Raw genomic sequence first — 21,545 nt, 5'->3', positions numbered from 1 at the left:
ATAATTTCCTGCAATAATGGAGTGGAATCGCTGGATTTCAGTTTTTTTTTTATATTTTATCCGCGTAACACATTCTTTAAATTTCTCCACCATTCGTTAGAGGTATTTTTTCCTACAATATTTGTTAAGAAAAGCTAATGCATTAAAAGTTCGATCCAAACACACACACACCCACAACTACAGCTTACAGTTTATCGTCAACAAAATGGTACGGAGAGATAGCGCGAGAAAAATAAAAAGTCCTTTATCCGGACAACACATTTTAGCTCGTTTGCTTGCTGTGCCCACCTTGCCTTGCACCTGTCGCGCATCTAAAACCCAATACACCGGGGTAAAATGACAGAAGGAAACGAGAGTGCCACTTAAAAGAAAAAGAACTGAAATAACGCAAAAGAAATGAAATCAAAACTTGTGATAATAGTAGTAGTAATAGTAGGTCAGCTGTTAGTTGGGAAGGAATCACGCTTTTTTCACATGTTTGTGTAACAATATGCGATTTGAGTCCGTCGTCCATGATTTCTTCCGTTAAATATTGTTTCATTTTTATTGCCACCCAAGAACTACTATCATGGCTATCGGCGACGAAGAAGACAACTAATGCGCCACCATCCTGTTTGGTGTGCGCCTCAGTTAGGAATATTATCATCTCCCGCTCAAAGGAAAACGTGGTTTGGTGTCGAAACATCTTGATCTAGTATGTAGTGAGCGAACCAAGGATTGCTAGGGTTGTAGAATAAACAAAACAAACAAGTAGAATTACGAAGAGTATGTTGTGCGTTAGGCAGTGAAAAAACAGTCACCAAAGCAAAATGCAATTACGAATCATTCGAGACTCGATTACTTCCGCCCACAATCGGGGACGCTTTGACGTTTTGATTCAGTTTAGTTTAAAGCGGGCTTCTCGGTCTCCAATGGATGATGATGGAGCTTCGTGATCTCTTTTTCTATATCTCTCTTCACGTTTTTGGTATTCATATGCTATGGCCATCGTATCCTTACAATTGATAAATTATTTACGTAATATTGGCATGTTTTTTTCTTTTTTGTTTTTCATTAAACAAACAATTTTTCAGTCAATCCGTTACGGAAATCCAAATTGGATAGTAAACGCTCATTTAAAAATCAGTATTCTCCCCCAGCAAGATGGAGTTTTTTAACAAAATTTGTCATCAATAAATTAGTTTAAAACAGAGAAAAACATGATCATTGCTGGAAACAGAAAGTTAGTAGAAAAAACAAGAAGAAGTGAAATAAAGGCTACAATTTGAACATAGGTTATAGATAAAAGTAATTAAAGGTTGAACCATTATCGCTATGCTGAATTTTCTTCTTGCACAGATAATCAATGCAGAGTAGGAAGGAAACGGTAGATACATCTCTTTCTGTGAAAAGAATAAGTATATATCAATTATCTATTAGTACTCAAGGCCATTTAATTTTTCGAAACACCACAGATTTAGTTTATTACTTATTTTCTTTTGTTTCTCGTAGTTGTTGTTTTCTTTTGATCGGTAAAGTGACTGTTAGTGCTGTGCAAAGCCATCTTCGATGCAAATAAAGCAATGTATTTGTGGTGGGTAGTTTAGCGTATGGGGCAATATTCGTTCTGGAATAACATTGCAATGTGTGTGCTTTAACGGGAATAGCTTTTGGATCAACAGATAATAAGATGATGTGATCAGCGCTTATTAACCTTTAGGATGAGGAGGTCGCGCCAGTAGGAAGAATTCGGTTAGTTTTCCTTTGAGCGGAGTTATAAACATGCATTTTGACAATGCCCATTTTGTACAAGATTCGAATGGGCCTAATAATATTAAAGCGCAACTAGAGTAGAATATCGGCTGGAGGTGTATTGCTGGGAGCAGGATGCGGTGGAAGGTGTGGGGCAGGGTGGCGGCATTTTGTTGTGTTCCGGGGTACACATAAAAAAATACAAGAGCATTAACACGGCAAACACATACGTACACACAAATACACACACTTGCGGGTTTATAACACGGACTTTCGACAGACTAAGATCTCATAATGCAAGCAGGCAGGGCCATTCGTGGTAAAATACTATTTAAAACCGTATCGCTAGCCGAACACTAACTTAAAACCTAAAGCCAAGCAGTGAGATCAGCAGAACTGATAGGTAGCATCAGTATATTAGTCCCTACGAGGAAATTTGTCAACATGTTTTCAATCATGAGAGTGAATTTTATACTATTCTTCGCCCAGTTGTCTAGAAATCATACGTACATAAGAGAGCTTGTATTAGGTTTTATTGGGCACGTTTTAAAGAAAACGCAGAAAATTAGACGCTCAATCAAAATATTAAACAAACAACAGGATAAAAAAAGATTCCTCATCGTAATTAGTGTGAACTGGCCAAATTTCAAGTGAAACTTAAGCAAATTCGGTGCTAGGTACCACAAGAAGAAGAACCACGTCTTGAATTAAAAGAAAAAGACATCCATGCCCGCGTGTCCGAAGGGCGACGTACGTGCTGTGCCCAAATCCATCGCTGATTCCTTTACTGGGAATAATGTATATGTCAGTTACATCATGAGCCATTACCATTGAATGAAAACTGCTGTTACACACAAAAAAAAACTACGAAGATAAACACAAGTACCTAATATTTATCACTATTGGATTATCATCGAGCTACTATTGAGATTTGTTTTTTTTCAATAAATTTTTCTTGATTCTCATTACTTGTAAATCGTTGCTACTTACTTACCAATAATAATCAGGGAAACAGGGGTGATTATCGAACATTTTAATACGCTTGCTATAGTAGACTGCATAGTGGCGTTTCTGGTCCGAGATGGGGTGAATTATTTTAATTGTGTTTTTGTTTTGTTTTTAAAATCCCAACACACGTGAAAAGAAACGGAAAAAATAAAGAACTAGTAAAATGACTATGATGCTCTAAGTCTTTGGTACAGATCGTTTTTAAATTATTCTTCCAGTACATATTTTTGTGCCCCTTTTATCGTTGTTTACGTTGTTTTGGTTTGCTTCCTTTAATATTATTTTTATAATACTCTCCAAACGTACAAAATGCATTCTTAAAACCGTAAGCGTAGTAAAAAGTTATTCCGTTATTAGTCTCTAAATAAAAAGTCGCATTACCCAACCTAGCCATTTGCTGAGTAAAGAGAAAAAAAGGTCCACTATTCGCTACAAAAGACATTTCATTCATCCGCACTCCACCGAAAGTGAAGGAAAATAGAAGAAGACAAAAAAAAGAACTATCGGCATGCTTATGACCAAGACTAAGTTGAACAATAAAGAAATGAAAAGAATAAGGAAATTTAATAAATGATAAATCGAAGTGCGATAACACATCCTTCCAAACGATAACGATATTGTAAACAATTAACTGGATTAATGTTAGCCATAGCAAAAAGTGCTGACCATTGCTACAGGAGCTGATCGTTCGTATGAAAATTTTAGAAAACAGAAACTATGTAGATGAGAAAAGATAGAAAAATAAAAGAGAAAACCAAAACACAAACGTTGACGCACGCATCAGCCAGAGAGTTATATCAATATATATATATAGAGAGAGAAAATGCGTACTTTGAAAAGTAGTGATACTGAATCGAAGGCGTCAACAGTGTAAGTAAAAACAAAGATGCAAAAAAAGAACCAAATAACCAAAACAAACAACCCCTTACAATGCTGCAGCAGAGCGTGTTCGCCCGTTTACACCTAGCTAAATCGACAATTTTCTACTATTTTACTTAAGCCCTCCTCATCTCCTCAGAGGGGGGAAGGAGGTTTAATTATAGTTACTCTAAAATCAAATCATTTTTACAACTACTTTGTACTCGTACTACTACGTGTCTTTTGCGTAATGTTTTTTGTGTCTAATCGAGGCAGGCGGGGGCGAGGGTAATTTAACAATCATCAACATCGGCACGGCCAACATGATCGCTCGACGAAATTATTGTGTACGCTTTACCACCGCCAACAACAATGTTGTAGAGGGGGCAAGAAAAACAAAAATGCGTGCAAAAGTAGTTTGCGACCGTTGGAAAGACATTAACAAATAATTTAAAGTGTGAAGAGCAGGGTGACTATATGTAAAACAAAAACTATGAGTGATAATTTAAAAAGAGTTGAAAACACAACCAGTAAAAAACGTAGGGAGAGAACGCGGAAAACGGAGGAAAAGTGAAACACATTTGAACAATAAATAAACGTGCATTGCCATCGCTTAAACGAATTCTTTAGGCTGGGCGGAAAAGAAGCATTAAATACGAATACTGAATAAAACTTCAAAAAAGACACACAATAGACATATGTGGTAGCAGAAATATTTAATGGGAGGTGTTTAGAGTTGTACCGGAAATTGTTGGTGGTTCAGCTCTACATTACATGTGTTGCTGAATATTTGTCCACCAATTCGCTAGCATGTACGTTACTGTGAGTGTATGTGATTGTGTGTGTCTGTGTGTCTGTGTGTATTGGTCTCGATGTTAACGACCTTCGGCGTTCCAGTGCAAAGGTTGCAAGCACACGATCAACGATAATCCTTTAGGAACTTACCCATCGCGCACCGGAGGATTCTGTAGGTTATATTCGCAATATTCCCAAAACATCATCCTTCCGCACCGTGATTATGCCCTCTACCTCCGCTAAAGCAATTGGGATTTGTCGGACGTTTCGTTGTTCATCGAAAAAGTGTGTCCTATTTTAGCATCACGTTTTCCACACCTGTCCCTGTGGGCACCTGAAGGGGGTGACCAAACTGATAATAATATAAAGTAAAGATAAATCGAAAAGAAAATCATACGACCACCCGATGTTCCAATCGCTTACTCTCGAGCTCCTCTTATTCGTGTAGTCTGCGCTATCTCCTACTTGTTGCGTATGTTTAAAGGATAAGGTAGTGTTTGAAAGTTGAGAACAAACAAAATAGGTATCCTTTTTTTTGTAAGTGATCATGCCAAAACAAAAAACAAAAACTAGAAAATAACTGTAATATCGTTGGCAATGATGACTAAAAGCAAAACGTACGCCTTTTTCCGTGTGTGTATGTGTGTGTTTGTATGTGTATGGTGTGGTGGGGGTAAGGGAAGGCCCTTCGTGGGTTAAGGATGTTTAAACATTAAAGGGAAAGGAGAAGACAATCTGTCGTCGAAAGTTTAATGTCATTTTTGTAATCGTAAATGAGTTTTGTTTTGAGTGTTTTGTGTATTTTCTCTTCTTATTCATAGCTTTACTATTTTTTCCAAATTTTTCTTTCCAATCTTTTTTGTTCATCCTGCACACAACATTACTATCAATCAAAAACGGTGTGGTAGAATGATGCACCTGCCATCCTGTGGTGCAATTTAGGAAAAATGAGATTTGGTTGTTTTTTCCCTATTTTTATCGCACGAGCTCAATTTCAAAGCAGCATCGATAGCGACGTAGAGTAGAGAAAAGTTAAAATTATTAAAATGAAATGAAACGAACGAAAAAAAAAAATGAAAAGAAACGAAAAACGCCAACAAGTAGTGGAAAAACGTGTAAAAGAGGACACACGAGAAGCATGCGAAAGTATAGAACAAAATTGCGGAAGAGAAAGTAATGCTAACTAAAACTTTAGCAGAGTGTTTGGCGTGTAGTGATATAGTGGTTTGTTTTTTTTTGTTACTCTTTGCTAACTAACTAAGTTATGTAGAGGATGTAGAGGTTTTTTGATTTTTTTTATTTGCCTAAGTTAATACCAATTCATGGATTAATGGGATTGAACAGTTTCTATTAGACAATTAAGGTACCTTCCAGAGTGTAGCTTATAATTTATTTGATTAGTTTTGCAATCACACTTCGTTATGTAGTGGAGGGGATATCTTTATCATCATTACAATCTACTTTTTTGCTTCTTCTCATGCAAATAAAATGTTGAAATAAGAAACCACTATCAATAATAATAAAAAATCAGACACACACACAAAAATAGTAGCAAAAATCGAACTCTACAAAGCAAATAGCAAAACTACAGATGATGATGGTAGTCTAGTGAAAGGCAAACCGCAAGAAAGAACATGTTAGTAGCAAGAAAGCTCCCTTATCAACAGAATGCAGGTGATCGCAGTTTCTGCCCTCTTTTCCGCCCATGCAAGGAAAACAAAATATGTTAAATTTTAAAAGCAGCTGACCATTTACGGTCCATTTGTTTAGGGAAAGATTTCGATCGATGTCAGTTGGTTTTGAAAAAAAAAATACCAATTAGTTGATTGGTTTATGTTGAGAAGCGCACTGGCCAGGGACATCTTTTAAACCGTTTTGAATGCTTCATCAATGCCCAATCGTTTGTCGTTCCGCATTGTTATCAGAAAGCAATGATACGTGCACAGAAAATAAGGTCACAAAACCAAAAACGGGGTTTCCGGTGAAGAAATTAAAAAAACGGCAAAATTGCAACATTAGATGGCATTCCTCTTGCAAACGTAAAAAGGATTAAAAGGAAAGAAAAAATATGGCACTCGCTAAAATCCCTTTCAGACTGGTTTTACATTTCGATTTCGATTTCTTCTAAATTTCCCCACTGGAATACTCCTTTAAAAGGTGTGTCACTGATAAAGGTCCTGGTTAGTTTCGAAATTTCCATCCAGTGTCTCGTTTGCCCGTTCATCTACAAGTACAAAAGTGTGCCTTACTGCAGCACCGATTCAAGCCCAACGCCAACGGCAGGCGAACCTTCGATACTGTCCCCCGGCAAACGCTGACCGCACTGATCGAAGGGCGTCTGTCCGCAAAGGTGGATTGCATTTAGTTTTAGTTTTCAACAATAATAGAATACTCAAATTGGCAACTATTGTTACAACAAGTCAAGATCCTTGTATGATTCCTAGGTCAGTTTAAATTTCACTTCATCCATCCAACATATAAGCTTTAACAAAACGTAAGGAAACTGATAAAAGAACAGTATAACCGGCATCAGTAAATTGGACTGAAAGATGCAAACTGCATTAGAGCTTTCTGAAATAAACCGTGGAACAATCCGTTATACGTAATAAAAAGCTGTTTCCCTAAATTTGTTCATCAAATGGAAAGCCCAGTACGTTGTGCCAGAAAACCATGCGATACGACGAAGCATTTAAAGCGGGTTTAAGCATTGGTCATGTTCCGCGTTCGAGCCACAACAAGAAACCAACAACTAGTGGAACAGCTGGTAGCAAATTAAAATTTCCCAACTAAGTACTAAGTTTGGATCGCATCACAGCAAGCTAAGCTAAAAAGTAACTAGTGGGAGAAAAGGCAGAAACTACGAAACGGACACTATTAAATTCTGATTAATTGAGACTGTGTATTCCATTGTGATATAAATGAAGTAAACAAAAACTAAAATAACAAACACTAAACGCTAAAGAAAGCGAAAACCCATTATTAATGAAACACAATACAAATGGAAGGGAACGGAACGGAACCCGACGGTTAAAACGAATAATGATGCTGCCCTACCATCAATATGCGGGTGTGCGCCATATGTTTTGAAACATAATGCAGCTAGAGAACACATTAATTTACGATGAGTAATAAACAGAATGCAACTGTAAAGAATTTGACAAAAAATAATCGAACGTAGATGTGTTTTCTTTCCGCTCTACTGTGATGACACTTCACGAAGAGTTTTTGGATCAAACTTACCCTCAGATATGATGAGAATAAGGTAAGTTATGTGTATTGTGTAATATAATCTCAAACATTTTAATACTTCAGTCACCCACAGGCAAATCCAGCAGTATACTTGAATGGATAAACGACACTGTAAAGCACCTCATGGTGAATCGTCAAACTTTTTGCTTGGAACTCCAAACGGATGAGGTACGCAATTCGTAGCTTTGGTAAGTAAAACGCTGTAAAGGTTTTCTTTCGTAATGCGATAAATCTTTAAGACTGTTTTCTATTCCTAGCAGTTACATTTTGGTTTTTATTAATATACGATGCGTAAAGGGCTCTGTTTAATCCTTTTTATGTCGACAAATATTCCGTTGTTCTGTCGCATTTATTATTCATGAATCGAGCAAAGGGATGCTTGCTAAAGTCTCTATTTGTCGTGCTTTCTGTTTTATCCTTAAATCGAGGATGATAAACTTAAAATAAATCGTTTTATTTCTTTTCTCTTGTCGGTGTGCGTTGAAGAAGGAATGAGTAATCCGGTTATCGATGGCAATTTTTCTGTCTCGTACGCAGAACATTCTGCTCAGTACCCGCCGCTGCCGCTGCCCCCACTGCTACCCTTCTTCAGCAGATCCTTGTTGCGCTCCAACATGTCATCCTTGCGCTCCTTGCGAGCCTTCGTGAGCATTTTCTCCAGCTCCTCCAGCGTGGCGTCGTCCGCCACAGCTGCAATCGCCGCTGCACTGGAATGCGATCCTCCTTCTCCGGCTTCCAACGCTGCGGCATGATCGCCCGCCGCCCCGTTGTCTCTGCGGCGCGATGGACCGGCGCCTTCCTCCCTCGGGTCATCGGCCCAACGGCCCTCTACGTCGGGTGGAATCCGCGCCGATCCACCGCCGCTCGAATTATGACTCGCAACGGACGACGAACGGCGGCGGTCGCGCTTGGACTTTGCGCCCACCGTTTTGTCCCGCGGCGATCCGGCCGGTGAACTGTCGTTAGCGGCATCGTTGTCCCCAGCGTGCTTAGAGTTACCTGCCGACCCCCCAACGGAATCATCCTTTGAGCGCCGTCTCGGCGAAGAATCGCGATCCTCGGAACGTCGGTTGCGGCTGTCGGCACGCTGATTGTCGCGACTGTCCGCCCGGCTGCTGCCACGCCGGGCAGGTGAACGCTCCCGACTGTCGGCCCCACCACCGCGACCCTGGCCCATCACGCTCCGGTCGCGACTGTCTCCACGCCGACCATAATCGCGTCGCGAAAGACGATCGTCCCCGGGACTGAGTGGACGACGGTCGGGCGATTTGCTCGTGCTACGGCTGTACGACCGCTGGAATCGACCGCGATAGCGAGGCCGAAACGGTGGTCTATCGCGACCTCCTCCTCCGCCTCCTCCTCCACCTCCTCGGTTACCCATGAACCGGTTGTCCCTGAAATCGCGGAATCCTCCACGCCGGTAATGACCACGCGGATTGTTGAACCGATTGCCCCCGAACGAGCCCATCCGGTCGCCGCCACCTCCGTAGCCTCCACCGCCTCCGCCGCGACCTCCGCGATAGATGCGACGATCGAAGCGGCGGCGCTCGAAGCTGCGCGACCGGGATCGGCTGCGCGAGTAGCTTCCGGACCGGGATCGGCTGAACGAGCGCGACCGCGACCGGCTGAACCGCCGCCGGAAGCTGCCGGAGCGCGAACGGCGTCGCTCGCTGCGGGACCGTGAGCGCGACCGCGAGCTACCGTACGTGCGGTGTCGCGACTTACTGCGCGATCGGCGCGATCCCGGCGGAGCCACCGACGGTTCCGGAGGCTTCGATCCACCGCCGGCACCGCCACCACTCCCTCCAGGCGTTTCGGCCGTTGCCAGGCGGAAGTTGCCGAACTTGTCCAGCACCACCGGCCCGGACTTAACCAAGTTTGCAGCGGATGGCTTCATCTTTTCTACGCTTCCACCGCGCCCTCCACGATGCTCGTCGTAGCGTCCGCTACTGAACCCGAACCGGTTGGAGCGCACATCGACATACGGCTGTATTTTGGGCGCACCGTACGACGATGGGCCACCACCCGGTGACTCGTCATCCGATTCGTTACTGAAAGCATGCTGCTTCGAGCCCATGGCCGCAGTGGAGGTGCTGCTGCTGCTGGCCGCTGCCGCCGGTGCCCCGGTAGCAATCGGTTCTTTCGCCGCTGCCGTCGGACGCTTGTCCTTGTTGAACATCATGCGCCATTTGCCATCCTTGGTGTTATCGTCGGCTGCACCACCCGGTCCGATTCCTCTCTCAAGATTAGGTAGCTCGGATGGTTTTGCTGAAGAATTGAAGAAACAGTTTTAAGAATAAATACTACAAACACTTACAAAAGTGTGCACATGACAAGTTCAATCGAATTAAATTGGGATCGAATGAATTGCATTGATCGTATCGACTACAACATTAAAATAAACACACAACTGCCACACTGAACTCAAATCATTTACCTCGAGAACTTCCGGCACCACCGCTTCCGGAACCGGAACCTAGAATAGCGGATAGCGCTTCAGCAACCGAGCCACTGGACGATTGCTGCTTTTCGATTTTGGCGTAATATTCGCTCAACTTCGTTCCGAGTTCATCCAACACGGGGAAATTTTCGAAAATTCTGCAAAAACAAAACGTAATAAATATTTAATGAAAAGTTAACAACTAAACACCAAAGATCACAGCAAGCAATTTCTCATTTTACGTACTTTAACGCTTCACGTAGCTTATCTTTGTCCAGGCCATCGTCATCACCGCCGCCGCCACCACCGCTCTTGTCCTTTTTCTTCGACTTTTTCTTCTCGTCCGATTTGCGCTTCTTTTTGCTTTCCTTTTTCGACTTTTTCTCATCCTTCTTCTTCTTCTTCTTGGATTTGTCCTCCAGCTGCTTGCGCTCCTTCTGATACTTGTTCGCCTCGGCCACGAACCTACGAACCTTTTCTTCGTAGTCTTCTTCGTCGCGCGGCATTTCCAAAAACTTGCGAACCTATAGAACATTTCCGGGCATCATCAAATCACATCATCAAGTTACAGGAAAAGTTAAATTTGTTTTGCACGAGTTTACCTAAAAAGAGAAAAAAATAACGAAAAAGAAACAACACAAACCTGTTGTTCGTAATCATCGGTCTGACCGTGGGCAGCTCCTACTCCTTGTCCAAATACGCTTCCCTGTCCGATCGGGTAGCCAACAAGCTCGCCCGGTCCACCAGAGCCACCTACCCCGCGCCCACCCATCGCCGCGGACATACGCTTGCTCAACGGGGACAGAGATTTGACTTTTTTCTCGCTCTTCTTCTTGCGTTTCTTGTTCCGGGAGCCCGACGAATCTGCAAAGGAGAGCGGAGGGGGAACGGACGATAGAAAATACGGGGTGCAGCGAAAGGTTGACGATGATTGACCAGCAGCCCGGTACCATACGGAGAGATTGATCGCACACAAATTGATCAGAGAAAGTTATTTGCGCTCAGTCGTGCATCTTTGTGACGAAACCAACGTAACAAGCGTTCATTGAAGGCATGAACAAGGTCACTCCGCCGTTGTTTCGTTTCACTAATCCATTGGTAAACTCTCAATTCTGATAACTGGCCAATGTGTGTGTTTGGCTCTGAGTTCAGCTAGTTTAGAAGACTGTGGACATCAACTATAGGGTTTAGTACCTTGAAGACGCTTTTCATTACGCTTGACATTTCCTTCACCGTCCAGTTACAACGAGCCGTCCTACAAAAGAGAAACAAATCTTTTCTGCATAGCATGCTGTTCCCGCTTGGGTTGATTGATTGAACGTCGCTTTTTCAGGCACATTCCAGCAGTCCAAGTAGCTCGAACAACTCTACAGTGGTTTTGTTTTTCCCTTGATTCATCTCCTGCTACTAACATTTCGTCCGACAAGGAGACTCTCCGTGCTTTCCATACTACAGCTTGTCGGAAGTCAGCTGCATTTCGTTGTTGTAGAACGCTCCGTAAAGTAAACTATCCGTAAAGCTTCAACCGACGCAACAGACCGCTGCCCAGCTGTGCCGGTGATGAAGTTGACCATCACTTCCGTTTGTACTGTTTAGCAATTTCATCATCATCATCATCATCATTATGAACAATAAATTCATCCCTCGCAAGTTTTGTATGAAACTTTGTTTTAAACCTAAAACATACAGATAACTGCTGTATAGAAATGTTCATGTAAAGCGGTGGAAGATTGAATTGATTATGACGTAATAGACGTAGGTTGCTTGGATAGCCAGACATTTCTTCTTTCTCGCTCTTGCACTTCCTAGCGCATTTAGTGAAGCTGGAGATGTGAAAGTGAAAAATCGCTCTCAAAGCGTGGCTCGTTTCCCGTGTGGAATATGTGGGGGATGGTTAATTTTGCGGGCGAACGCAGCAGGACGAGACAAACATTCGCGACTTCCAATCAAACAAAACGCAACATATATTGTCACAGATAGGAAGCATAACATGAATGGGGAAAGGGAGACCATTACTAACGAAAGTTTGAGAGAGGGCTTTCGTTTTATGATCGCGGTTGATTCTTTTGATCAGGTTCGCACGGTGAGAGCCCATCGTTAAACAACTACCTACCGGAGGTGCTGGAATCGGTGCTGCTGCTACTGCTGCTACTCGAGTCACTGCTCGAGTCGCTGCTGTCCGTGCTTTCCGAGCTGGACTCGCTTGAGCTGCTGTGATGCTTCTTGTGACGCTTCTTGCGTTCCTTTTTGCTTTCCTTTTTGCGATCCTTGCGGGACGGTTCCGATGTGTCACGCTTGCTGCTACCGCCGCCTCCGCCGAAACCACTTCCCCCAACACCGGATGTGTCCGGTTCTTGCTTGTGGCGATCGCTAGACGATGGTTTTCCGATGTTGAGTGCTGACGCGGAGAAGGGTATAAAAAAGGCTTTTGATTATTATGTAGTATTCACAATTCCAGCAGCATAAACAGTTCTACCATAGGTTCAAGGGTAATTGGTTTCCCACAAATTTATCTAGTTATCAAAGCTTACTTAGGTGTAATCTATTTTAGTTAATCCAATTTCGTCTCGCTAAAATGGCAAAACACTAATAAAGTGGTAAAATGCTATTGGGACGAAATACGCTAATGTATAAAGTGTATAAAACAAAACAAATGTCCAATAGTTCTATGCTAAAACAAAATGGTTTCATCGTGTTTGAGTTTCAATGCGGATTTTTCGCTATAAATAAACTTACTTGGAATTTCCAGCTCGGTCGGTTCGACGATCTGCTTGCCGAACGGTTTCGTTTTCATCAAAAAATCAAGCGAAGTCTGCGCCTCCTCGTGGAGCGGTATGATGTTCAGACAGTCCTGGTACGCTTTCTTCGCCTCCTCGATCCGGTTTTCCTCCTCATAGCTGCGCCCGAGTGCTACCAGCGTCTCCCCCATGTACTTGCGGGCGTTGGCGTGCGCCGGGTTTAGCTTCAGTGCCGCCTCGAAGTCGTCGACCGCCTTCTTGAAGGAGCCACTGTTAGCGTACAGTGCACCGCGCGCCACCAGTCCTTCGACGTTGCGCGGATCCATGCTGAGAGCTTTATTGAGACACTGGAAGGCTTCCGAGTGGCGTCCTTCCTTGAAGTGTTCGATGCCTTGCGCGACCGACCTGAGTGAAGGAGGGAGGAAACATTCAAAGTAAATACAAAACACGCATTCCGTACTTCAGTCCGAAACTCACCTGAATGCCCATTTGCTGTTTTGTGAGTTGCGCAGCTCGCTCGCGTACTCCTGCGAGGGATAGCGACCCTTCATGCTCGACATGTTGGTATAGAAGACGGAACTGTCTAATCCGACCTCTTTGTACAGCCGTTCCGTGAAGCTGGGATCACGGAACGATGGTGATTGCTCCAAAAAATCTTCGTAGACTTCGTTCTTCTTTGTAAGTGTTATCCTGAGATGAGACAGATGAAAGCAACGACCGAATTAGAATCGGAATAATGCATATACTGATACGATAACAGCTGATACAACATTCCCAGCCTCATTTGACACTTAAACCTAATTGGTTAGCACTCAATCATAGACAACCGAATAATAAGTAGCACCATTTTACTACATCAAATAGGAAGCATGTTTGCTATTTCACCCAAAATAAGTGCCCCCTTTCGCGCCCTTTCTTCTGCTGCTCGTAACCGGCGACACTCATTTGGTTTGTTATCGTTTATTTGAGCCATGCATTTTTGTTGTTTCTTAAAACTCTGACAAAAATTAGCCAGAACGGAACCACGAGATTCGAGTTTCTTAGGTTCCTGTGTTTCAACCCGTCAGTGGAAGTGGCCGATGAACTGGGCTGAAGGCGTGAAGCCTCAAACTTACTTGTAAGGCAGAGGGACATCATCCTCCTTTACCACCCCATACGCAATCGATTCGGGAACGCGAGCTTTCATACTGCGCCACGTTGAGCAGAACAATCGCAGGGCGTCGGCCGCAACGTCGATCACCTCGCAGCAGATCGTTTCCGCCGTGTAGGATGTTTTGGGCGCTCCGTTTTCGATTTTAACCGTCGGTGCCATCATCTGCGGGGCGATTGTGGCCTGCAAAATGGTAAGGCGAAAGCGCTTGGGTAAAATTATCCACTACAATCGCTTCAAGAGACATGGCACAGGCTAAGGCAACATTTTTCATCGATTGCCCATCGCAGACAATACCACTGAGAAGCCATAGCAATGTCTCATTGAAGGTAGCACGTCGGGGACCTACCGCCACGCTTACCTTGATCGGAAGATTTCGCACGTAGTACGTCACGTTGCCGATGATGAGCAGCGGTTTAAGCATCGTACCGTGTGCAGTTTTGTGCGGCATTACCGTTCCGTACAACACATCGCCCGGTTGTACGTGCTTGAAAGAAGGAAGGAACAGTTTTTAAAATAAACCAAATTCCATCATCGACTCAGTTCTCAGTACCTTCAGCAATTGCTCTGCCTTGTCGTTCGAGTCCTGGGCCATAAACACATCCATCGACGGTATGGTGAATTGATTACCTACAATTGTAGCCAATATAGGCAAAAGAGCAATGACTTATTGTTTCCATTTCTTTAGCATCGTTCGACCATTCAAAAGCAAATACAAACAAAAAGTAATGGCTTTCTATGATCGAAGACTTACATTGTCTGTAGTCCTTCCAAAATTGTTCAGGTGATCTGACCGACAACGAGGCACTATACAGTATATCAGCCTTCTTCACCATGAACTGATGCAGCTTCAACCGCTTGGCTCGGTCCTTAAGGGTCAGATGTTTTTGCCGTGCGATGTACACGGTCAAATCCGGATCTTTGCCGATGCCGATCCGCTGCAGATCGTTCTCTCGGCGTCCCGTTTCCCAGATTTTTTGAAACGGTTTCCCATGGTATCCGAGCGTACGCTCCACCAGCGCACGGTCGATCAACGATTGTTGTGTCATGATTTTATCCTGCCACCAACCAATTGCCTTGGGCACACAAATGCAAGCTGCCGGTGATAATCCTACTGAATGGAGAGCACGGGATGCGAAGAACGCATCATTCACTTTGAGAACTTTTGACACACTCCGAAATGGTAAAGACCGCACAGTGTTCCGGGTATTCCCCCACAACCGGATCCACGAGGGAGCGGCGTCGTACCACCGAGATCTCTAACGCTGATAGAAACGGAAGTAACGAAGTAATGTTTCTAGCATATTACTGATGTGATGCCTGCCCGTGACGGACGTTGCAAACAACGCCTACTGCACGGCATCCGAAATAGCCGCTGACGACGGAAAGGAACAAACTTCCGTCGCCATAGAAAAGATGGCTGACAGCTTTCGTTAGCCACACACGTTACGGAGAAGCGGAGCATCAGAAATGTTGCTCATCGGTTATATTTACCTGAAAATTTGCTCTCAAACACAAGCAACCACAACGCGACCGAAATCGGTTGCTTGCGGATCTTCCTAGATCCTATGCGATGTTCGATAAAACGATTTTTCCTCTATCCGCTTCATCAACGAACAAGAACGCACAAACGACTACTGTTCTTTCTGGGTACGGAGATCCTCTTCTACACCAGCGGCATGATGTACGAACTAGAGTTGTGTAAATCTGATTCAGATTCATGAATCTGAATGAATCTCTGCCTTATAAGGGATTCATGAATCTTTCGATGAGAGATTCATGAATCCTGAAGAATCACCAACTGTTGAAAAGTCACCAGTAAAAACTGGGTTAAGGGACCCCCTTTTTTTGGTTGCATTATCCACGCCTATGAAAGAATCGGGGAGATTCATGGCAGATCCATGAAAGATTCATCAAGATTCATTAAGGTTTCGAAAGATTCATTAAGATTTGAAGATTCGAATCCGCAAAGATTCATGAATCCATCTGAGTGAATCTTAGGTGAAAGATTCATATGAATGAATCTCGCGAAAAGTTTCATTAAGCACAACACTAGTACGAACACTTCGAGGGATGTGAGTCAAATTATTGATCACTTCAAGTGTCAGAAAACAAAGAGCTGTGAGCGTCTGCTTTGAACCACCAAATAACGAATTTTATGACTGTTAAAATTATGGCAGCGCACCGTTTTGGCCACGGTAAGATTGAAAAGAAATACGTCGTTCCTAATATTATATACATTACCAGATAAGAACATTTTAGGACATAAACATCCTGCACTGGTCTTGTTTTAAAATTGCAGTTTGACAGCTTGCTAGTGTAGATTATATTGAACAAGATGTCTATATACTTACGCAAACTCCCGCTAGGCAGCTCGAAATATCGTCCTAAAAACGTCCTACGCGCGGAACAAACGTGCTACTTTTTTGTATGAGGGTGAAACAAATGCAGCATGTTTTCGAGCTGTCGTCTAGCGGGCTTGAATTGAATAGTACGTTTTAAGTGTTGTACAGTTGGTACTAAATTTACGAAAAGGTTCAAATTGTAGAAATAAACTAAATAATAAATCACTGCAATACAAAGCAATGAACAACACAATGAAGGGATTTCATTTAATGTAGGATTTAACATGATATGTATTTGCTTATTGTCGCGTTTGGAATTTCTTCACCATTTAGATAAGAGGCATAACCTCGTACATTTTTTTATCTTATCTTTTCCCTCCTACCTTCTGCACTGTTTAAATGGAATCGTACAGCACCAAGTGATTCTAAATATTACATGCACCAACTACGGCGGGTTTACTTCATCTTTGACTCCAGGTATTGCTTAACATGTGGCCAAATTTCATCAGTCGTGCTTCCTTTGAAAGTCGCCAGTACTCCTTTCTTCTCGAAGTACTCGTTAATGGGTCGCGTACAAGAATCGTACACTTCCAACCGTTTCCTCACAGCCACCGGATTGTCGTCCGGCCGTTGGCTCAGCGGTTCACCGGTAACGTCGTCCCGACCGGGCACTTTTGGGTCGTTAAAACCTACGTTGTACACCCGCCCGCTCGGAAGATGCACCCACCGGCTTTGGATCCGTTCGATGATTACCTCAAACGGTACGTCGAGATTGATTACCGAATCGATTCGCTCCTGTTGCCACAGATCGTCCGCCTGCTCACGTGTCCGGGGGAAGCCGTCCAGCAACCACGAGTGGTTCTTGATCTGATCCAGTTCACCCAAAATGCACTTCGTTATGTAAATATCGGGCACCAACTTTCCCTCTCGGATGTACTTGTCCGCAATCTGTCCAAGCTCGGTACGTTTTTCGATGTTCGCACGCAATAAATCTCCGCTGGAAATGTGCTTCATGTTGAAGTTTTTTACGATCCGTCCCGATACGGTGCCTTTGCCGGAACCAGGGGCTCCCATGATTATTGCACGGAACAGTCTACTGCTAGCCATGGTCAAATAATTTCAACTATCTTTGCTTTTATTTAGTTAACAGCTTATTCCATAAAACGTACATCAAGTAACGAACAAACGGATTCTTCTTGCACCTAAACACGCTTCCCGATGGTATTGCTGCTCTATGGTGACCGGTTTTATCAGCGTACTTTGAACCAATGTTGGATTTTAATGACCTAGCGGTATTTTCACTCAGCTGTTTGCGAGCCCCGGGTAGTAATGTTTTGGTGTTTGATGTTGATACCAGCATTGCCGGGAAGGGCGGTGATCGTCGAGGTCCGGGAAAGAGATCACCCGCCTCTCGCCCCATGCGTTCGAGCGCGACAGACGAACTAGTGTTGGCAGAATCGAGATTTGGAAGACTTGAAGATTCGATCCCTAGACGGATTCCACAGATTTGAATCTCATCTGACAGATTCTAAAAATTTGATAGATTGGGATTCGAATCAGATTTGATTGCGTTCGATCCATTTATGTGAATCTATTACCAAAGACTCAATCGAATTGATTCATACTTCCTTGAAGGTTCATATCTCAAAATATTGATGAGCCTTTCAAAACTTTCAAACAAAGTAGCGTTCGAGTGAAAAAGAATCATTAATTGAATGGGATTTTTATAGCTTTGACGTGTTTTGCTTGGTTTGAAAGTAATTCGCTCGTTTCCTTATTTTTCTAGCAATCAATTATATGCTCCGAACGTTTGCACCGAAAGAGATGTTGAGCCGGAGCCACAACCGGATTCGATAACCTGTGGTAATCGGCTTGTTTTGTTATCAAAATGCTCTAAATTGACCAACCTTTAGAGTCATAGCTACATAGAAGCAACCTTGACTGCAGTGAAAAATAAAAACACTCGCTGGAAAAGGCTCGTGCTGGTCGTTTGCAAAAGTAAAGATAGTAGTTATTTATAGTTAAGTTGCAGGTAACTTTGTGGGTGTTGACCGGGGTGCAGTGGTTTTAGTTTAAAATTCAGCAACGAACGTAGCGGTCCCGAGTTTCCATTAAACACGCTCCCAATTGCTACTTTCGTGCAGAAGAGGCAACAGCTTTTCAGCCACGGCTCTACTCATGGGCTCTACCCGATACTTTGCGAACCCTTTTCCGGACTACGGCGGGGGGCCGATACAGCGATGCGATGACCACATCAAGGGGCTAATCCAGTCGTACGTGAATCTGATAGTGGAAAACACAAAACCCGACCGAAATACGGATCAGCGGGGTGACTTATACGTGGGCGATGCTGGTAGGGTGCAGTTCTTTATTGCTTTGCAGTAACTGACATTTACCATGGGGTTGCTTATGTTTGATTCGTTTGGTTCGGTTTGGTTTTAGGTATTGCCTATATGTTCCTGAAGCTCCACGATGCCGGAATATTCGGCCAGGAAGCACTGCAGTATGCCAAGCAGTACGTCGTGAACGCTAAAGCGCTTGCCGCGCGGTATGCGGGTCGACCGGAAGAACGGTGCTCGTTTCTGTGTGGGAATGCGGGTGTGTACGCGGTATCTGCGGCCATTGCACACCGACATAGCGCCAAGCAGGAGATGGACGAGGATCTGCGCTGCTTCGCGACCGGCATTGAAGTGTGCAAACGGCTCGATTTCAACAAGAACGGCAGTGATGAGATATTGTTCGGGCGTGCCGGGTACCTATCCGGTATCTACTGGCTGCACCAGACCATCGACCGCAAACTCTTCCCGCCCGAGGTCATCGGCGTCATCTGCGCCAGCACGCTCGAGAGTGGCAAACGCCACCGTACCGGCCTTCTACCTCTCTACTATCAGTGCTACGGGGACGACTACCTCGGGGCGGCCCACGGTACGTCCGCCATCATGCACATGCTGCTCGAGTCCCCGTTGCAGCAGAACCTGAGCAGCGTCGAGATGTCGCTGGTGAAAAACACCGTCGACGGTTTGCTCGGTCTGCAGGACGCCGAGGGCAACTTTCCGACTACGCTGCAGGACTGTGTGCGGCGTACGCGTGCCGAACCGCTCGTGCACTGGTGCCACGGAGCTGCCGGGGTGGTCTACCTAATGGCCAAAGCATATCTGGTGTTTCAGGAGCAACGCTACCTGCAGTCGTGTGTCCGCAGTGCGGACCTGGTGTGGCGGAAGGGCCTGCTGCGGAAGGGACCGGGCATCTGCCACGGTGTGGCCGGTAGCGGTTACGTGTTTCTGCTGCTCTATCGACTCACCTCCGATCCGAAGTATCTGCACCGGGCGCTGAAATTTATGGAATTTCTTACGCACGAGGAATTCATCCGGAACGCACGCAACCCGGACTGCCCGTTCAGCCTGTACGAGGGTTACGCCGGTACGGTGTGCTTCCTGATCGATCTGTTGCGCCCGGAGAAGGCCGCCTTCCCGTTCATGGATGTGTTTGAAAAGAAATTCTAATCCTCCTCAACCCTGTTGTAGCGCCATAATGTTTAGGATCGGTATTTTCTTCTAATTGTGCGACGATGTCGTGAGTTCGCGATCACTGTAGTTTGCCCTCGAGTGAGGCCGATTAGATTAGTCAATGTCCTTCCCGTAGAAGAAGGACAACATCGTAGGAAAGAGCATGACGGGGGAGGAAGCGATTATCGCGACCAAGACGAACGGAAACAAATTAGAAACACTCGTAACGAGTCATTAGAATATGTACTTACAATATTAAACACACACACACACATGTAGCACAAGAGATTTAGTGACGGGAACTGTCCCCGCCTCTGCATATTTATTGAAACCGTTTTCATTTTCCCCATAATAGGTGTTTCCTTTGCAAGGAAAAGATTGTAATGCACATAAACGAAATTAACGCAAACCCCGAAAAGACATTATTCTCGAATCGGCCACCGTGTGGTTCGCTATCGCTTCGAACGGACGGATGCAATCAACTGCCATTACATTAGTGCAGGTGGCGCGTAATCGAAGGATCGAAGAAGGAATAATATAATTATTAGAGTAACTTATAAAACGATGTAATAGCAATGGGGAAAGGAAAACAAAAATTGCATCAGTAGATACTCCCGTGGTACTGTGCACACAAAGACACGTTACAGTTGTGATTCGTAAGTAATTTCTCTTCTTAGTATGTAAAAAAAAGGATATTTAAAATCGAACTGCGCTTCTAAACAATTCCCGATCGATGGCCCTGTTCGAACCGCGCGGGCTCAGGTTCCTGGGAGCATGAAATGTCTCAACAAAAACGAAAAAAGGCCACCTTAGAATAGATACAATTCGGTTTTTCTAAATCCGCTCATGCTTCCCGTGGAACTTCCAAAAGTCTGTGTTTTTTTTAAATTAACATAACTTCTCAGTCAAACTTTTATGATGCCAACTATCGACGACTGTCTACAACAACTTAGCTAAGTAGCAAGCGAATAAGAAACGTGGGGCGCGGGAATCTGAACGTGACTGTTTGTCCTGTTTGCTGTAAGTTTAAGTGATTAAAAATAAATTAAGACAAATGCTGTCTGGTGAAATGGTGAAGTATATCTTTTTGGATGAAATAAAGTTAATCATATGAAATGTTCATTCAATGCAAACGAATGCTGCAAGATGGTTGTTTTATTTTCAGGCCAGTTCCTTTTTCCTTGACTTTATGGGCCAGTAAATCTTTATTTTTTCATCTCTTGCATGTTTTGAAACTAATAATGATGTGAGTGCAAAATATTCGATTCAAAATAGAAGATGAATTGTGCAAACCAAACGAATCTTGAGATAAACCATGAAAAACTGTTTGTGAAGAAAATTACATCCAAAATAAATGAATCCCGTTCTTGGGCTGATGAGTTAAAATAAATAAAATAAGTATATAAAAGAGCTTTCGAACGTTATTGTTAGATGGCGCTGCAGATTTATTGCTTTCTTGGGTCGAAAACGTTTTTTAAAGATTCTTTAGAAAATTTTTCAGAAAATACTGAACCAACCAGAGGAAGACCTGAGGAATATGATTATAAAATTGAACGGAACCATCTAAACCAGCAAAAACTGTATTCATTATAAAGAATGTATGCTGTTTTTAGAGCAGCTAGGCCTTCTTGACATTCAAGATATAGATATTAAAAGAAGCGAAAGTATAATTGCCATGTTTTAGAAGTGGAATAAGAGAGCTCCATGGCCTATCACCAAAGCGAC

At 43.7% G+C, this 21,545-nt stretch overlaps 3 protein-coding genes across 3 annotated transcripts; 1 reads left to right on the top strand and 2 right to left on the bottom strand.

Annotated features, from left to right (window-relative positions):
- Positions 1 to 8,086: 8,086 nt before the first annotated feature.
- Positions 8,087 to 15,591, bottom strand: LOC131282531 (dentin sialophosphoprotein). Its single transcript, XM_058312024.1, has 12 exons — positions 15,464 to 15,591; positions 14,724 to 15,083; positions 14,523 to 14,599; positions 14,331 to 14,456; positions 13,935 to 14,152; positions 13,297 to 13,509; positions 12,818 to 13,224; positions 12,195 to 12,479; positions 10,725 to 10,945; positions 10,328 to 10,605; positions 10,079 to 10,239; positions 8,087 to 9,909 (listed from the first exon to the last, which is right to left on the bottom strand). Exons 2-12 carry the CDS (start codon positions 15,016 to 15,018, stop codon positions 8,189 to 8,191), a joined length of 4,002 nt encoding a protein of 1,333 aa, XP_058168007.1. The 5' UTR covers positions 15,019 to 15,083; positions 15,464 to 15,591; the 3' UTR covers positions 8,087 to 8,188.
- A 1,012-nt stretch (positions 15,592 to 16,603) lies between these two features.
- On the bottom strand, positions 16,604 to 17,672 carry LOC131294888 (GTP:AMP phosphotransferase AK3, mitochondrial). The gene has a single exon (XM_058322941.1). It carries the CDS (start codon positions 17,419 to 17,421, stop codon positions 16,771 to 16,773), a length of 651 nt encoding a protein of 216 aa, XP_058178924.1. The 5' UTR covers positions 17,422 to 17,672; the 3' UTR covers positions 16,604 to 16,770.
- A 617-nt stretch (positions 17,673 to 18,289) lies between these two features.
- Positions 18,290 to 20,947, top strand: LOC131284138 (lanC-like protein 3 homolog). The gene is made up of 2 exons (XM_058312995.1): positions 18,290 to 18,667; positions 18,757 to 20,947. Exons 1-2 carry the CDS (start codon positions 18,493 to 18,495, stop codon positions 19,815 to 19,817), a joined length of 1,236 nt encoding a protein of 411 aa, XP_058168978.1. The 5' UTR covers positions 18,290 to 18,492; the 3' UTR covers positions 19,818 to 20,947.
- The last annotated feature ends 598 nt before the right edge of the window (positions 20,948 to 21,545 follow it).

The sequence above is a fragment of the Anopheles ziemanni genome, chromosome 2 (assembly GCF_943734765.1).
Source record: "Anopheles ziemanni chromosome 2, idAnoZiCoDA_A2_x.2, whole genome shotgun sequence".
NCBI classification, from domain to species: domain Eukaryota; kingdom Metazoa; phylum Arthropoda; class Insecta; order Diptera; family Culicidae; genus Anopheles; species Anopheles ziemanni.
Note: the sequence above shows the minus strand (reverse complement) of the source record. Positions and strands in the feature narration are given on the sequence as shown.

Coding starts and splice junctions, on each gene's coding strand:
- LOC131282531 (XM_058312024.1), bottom strand. CDS start 15,018: ATGACACAACAATCGTTGATCGACCGTGCGCTGGTGGAGCGTACGCTC. Junction 13,225..13,296: donor AACAGCAAATGGGCATTCAG/GTGAGTTTCGGA, acceptor TCCTTCACTCAG/GTCGGTCGCGCAAGGCATCG. Junction 10,606..10,724: donor CCGATGATTACGAACAACAG/GTTTGTGTTGTT, acceptor AATGTTCTATAG/GTTCGCAAGTTTTTGGAAAT.
- LOC131294888 (XM_058322941.1), bottom strand. CDS start 17,421: ATGGCTAGCAGTAGACTGTTCCGTGCAATAATCATGGGAGCCCCTGGT.
- LOC131284138 (XM_058312995.1), top strand. CDS start 18,493: ATGGGCTCTACCCGATACTTTGCGAACCCTTTTCCGGACTACGGCGGG. Junction 18,668..18,756: donor CTTATACGTGGGCGATGCTG/GTAGGGTGCAGT, acceptor GTTTGGTTTTAG/GTATTGCCTATATGTTCCTG.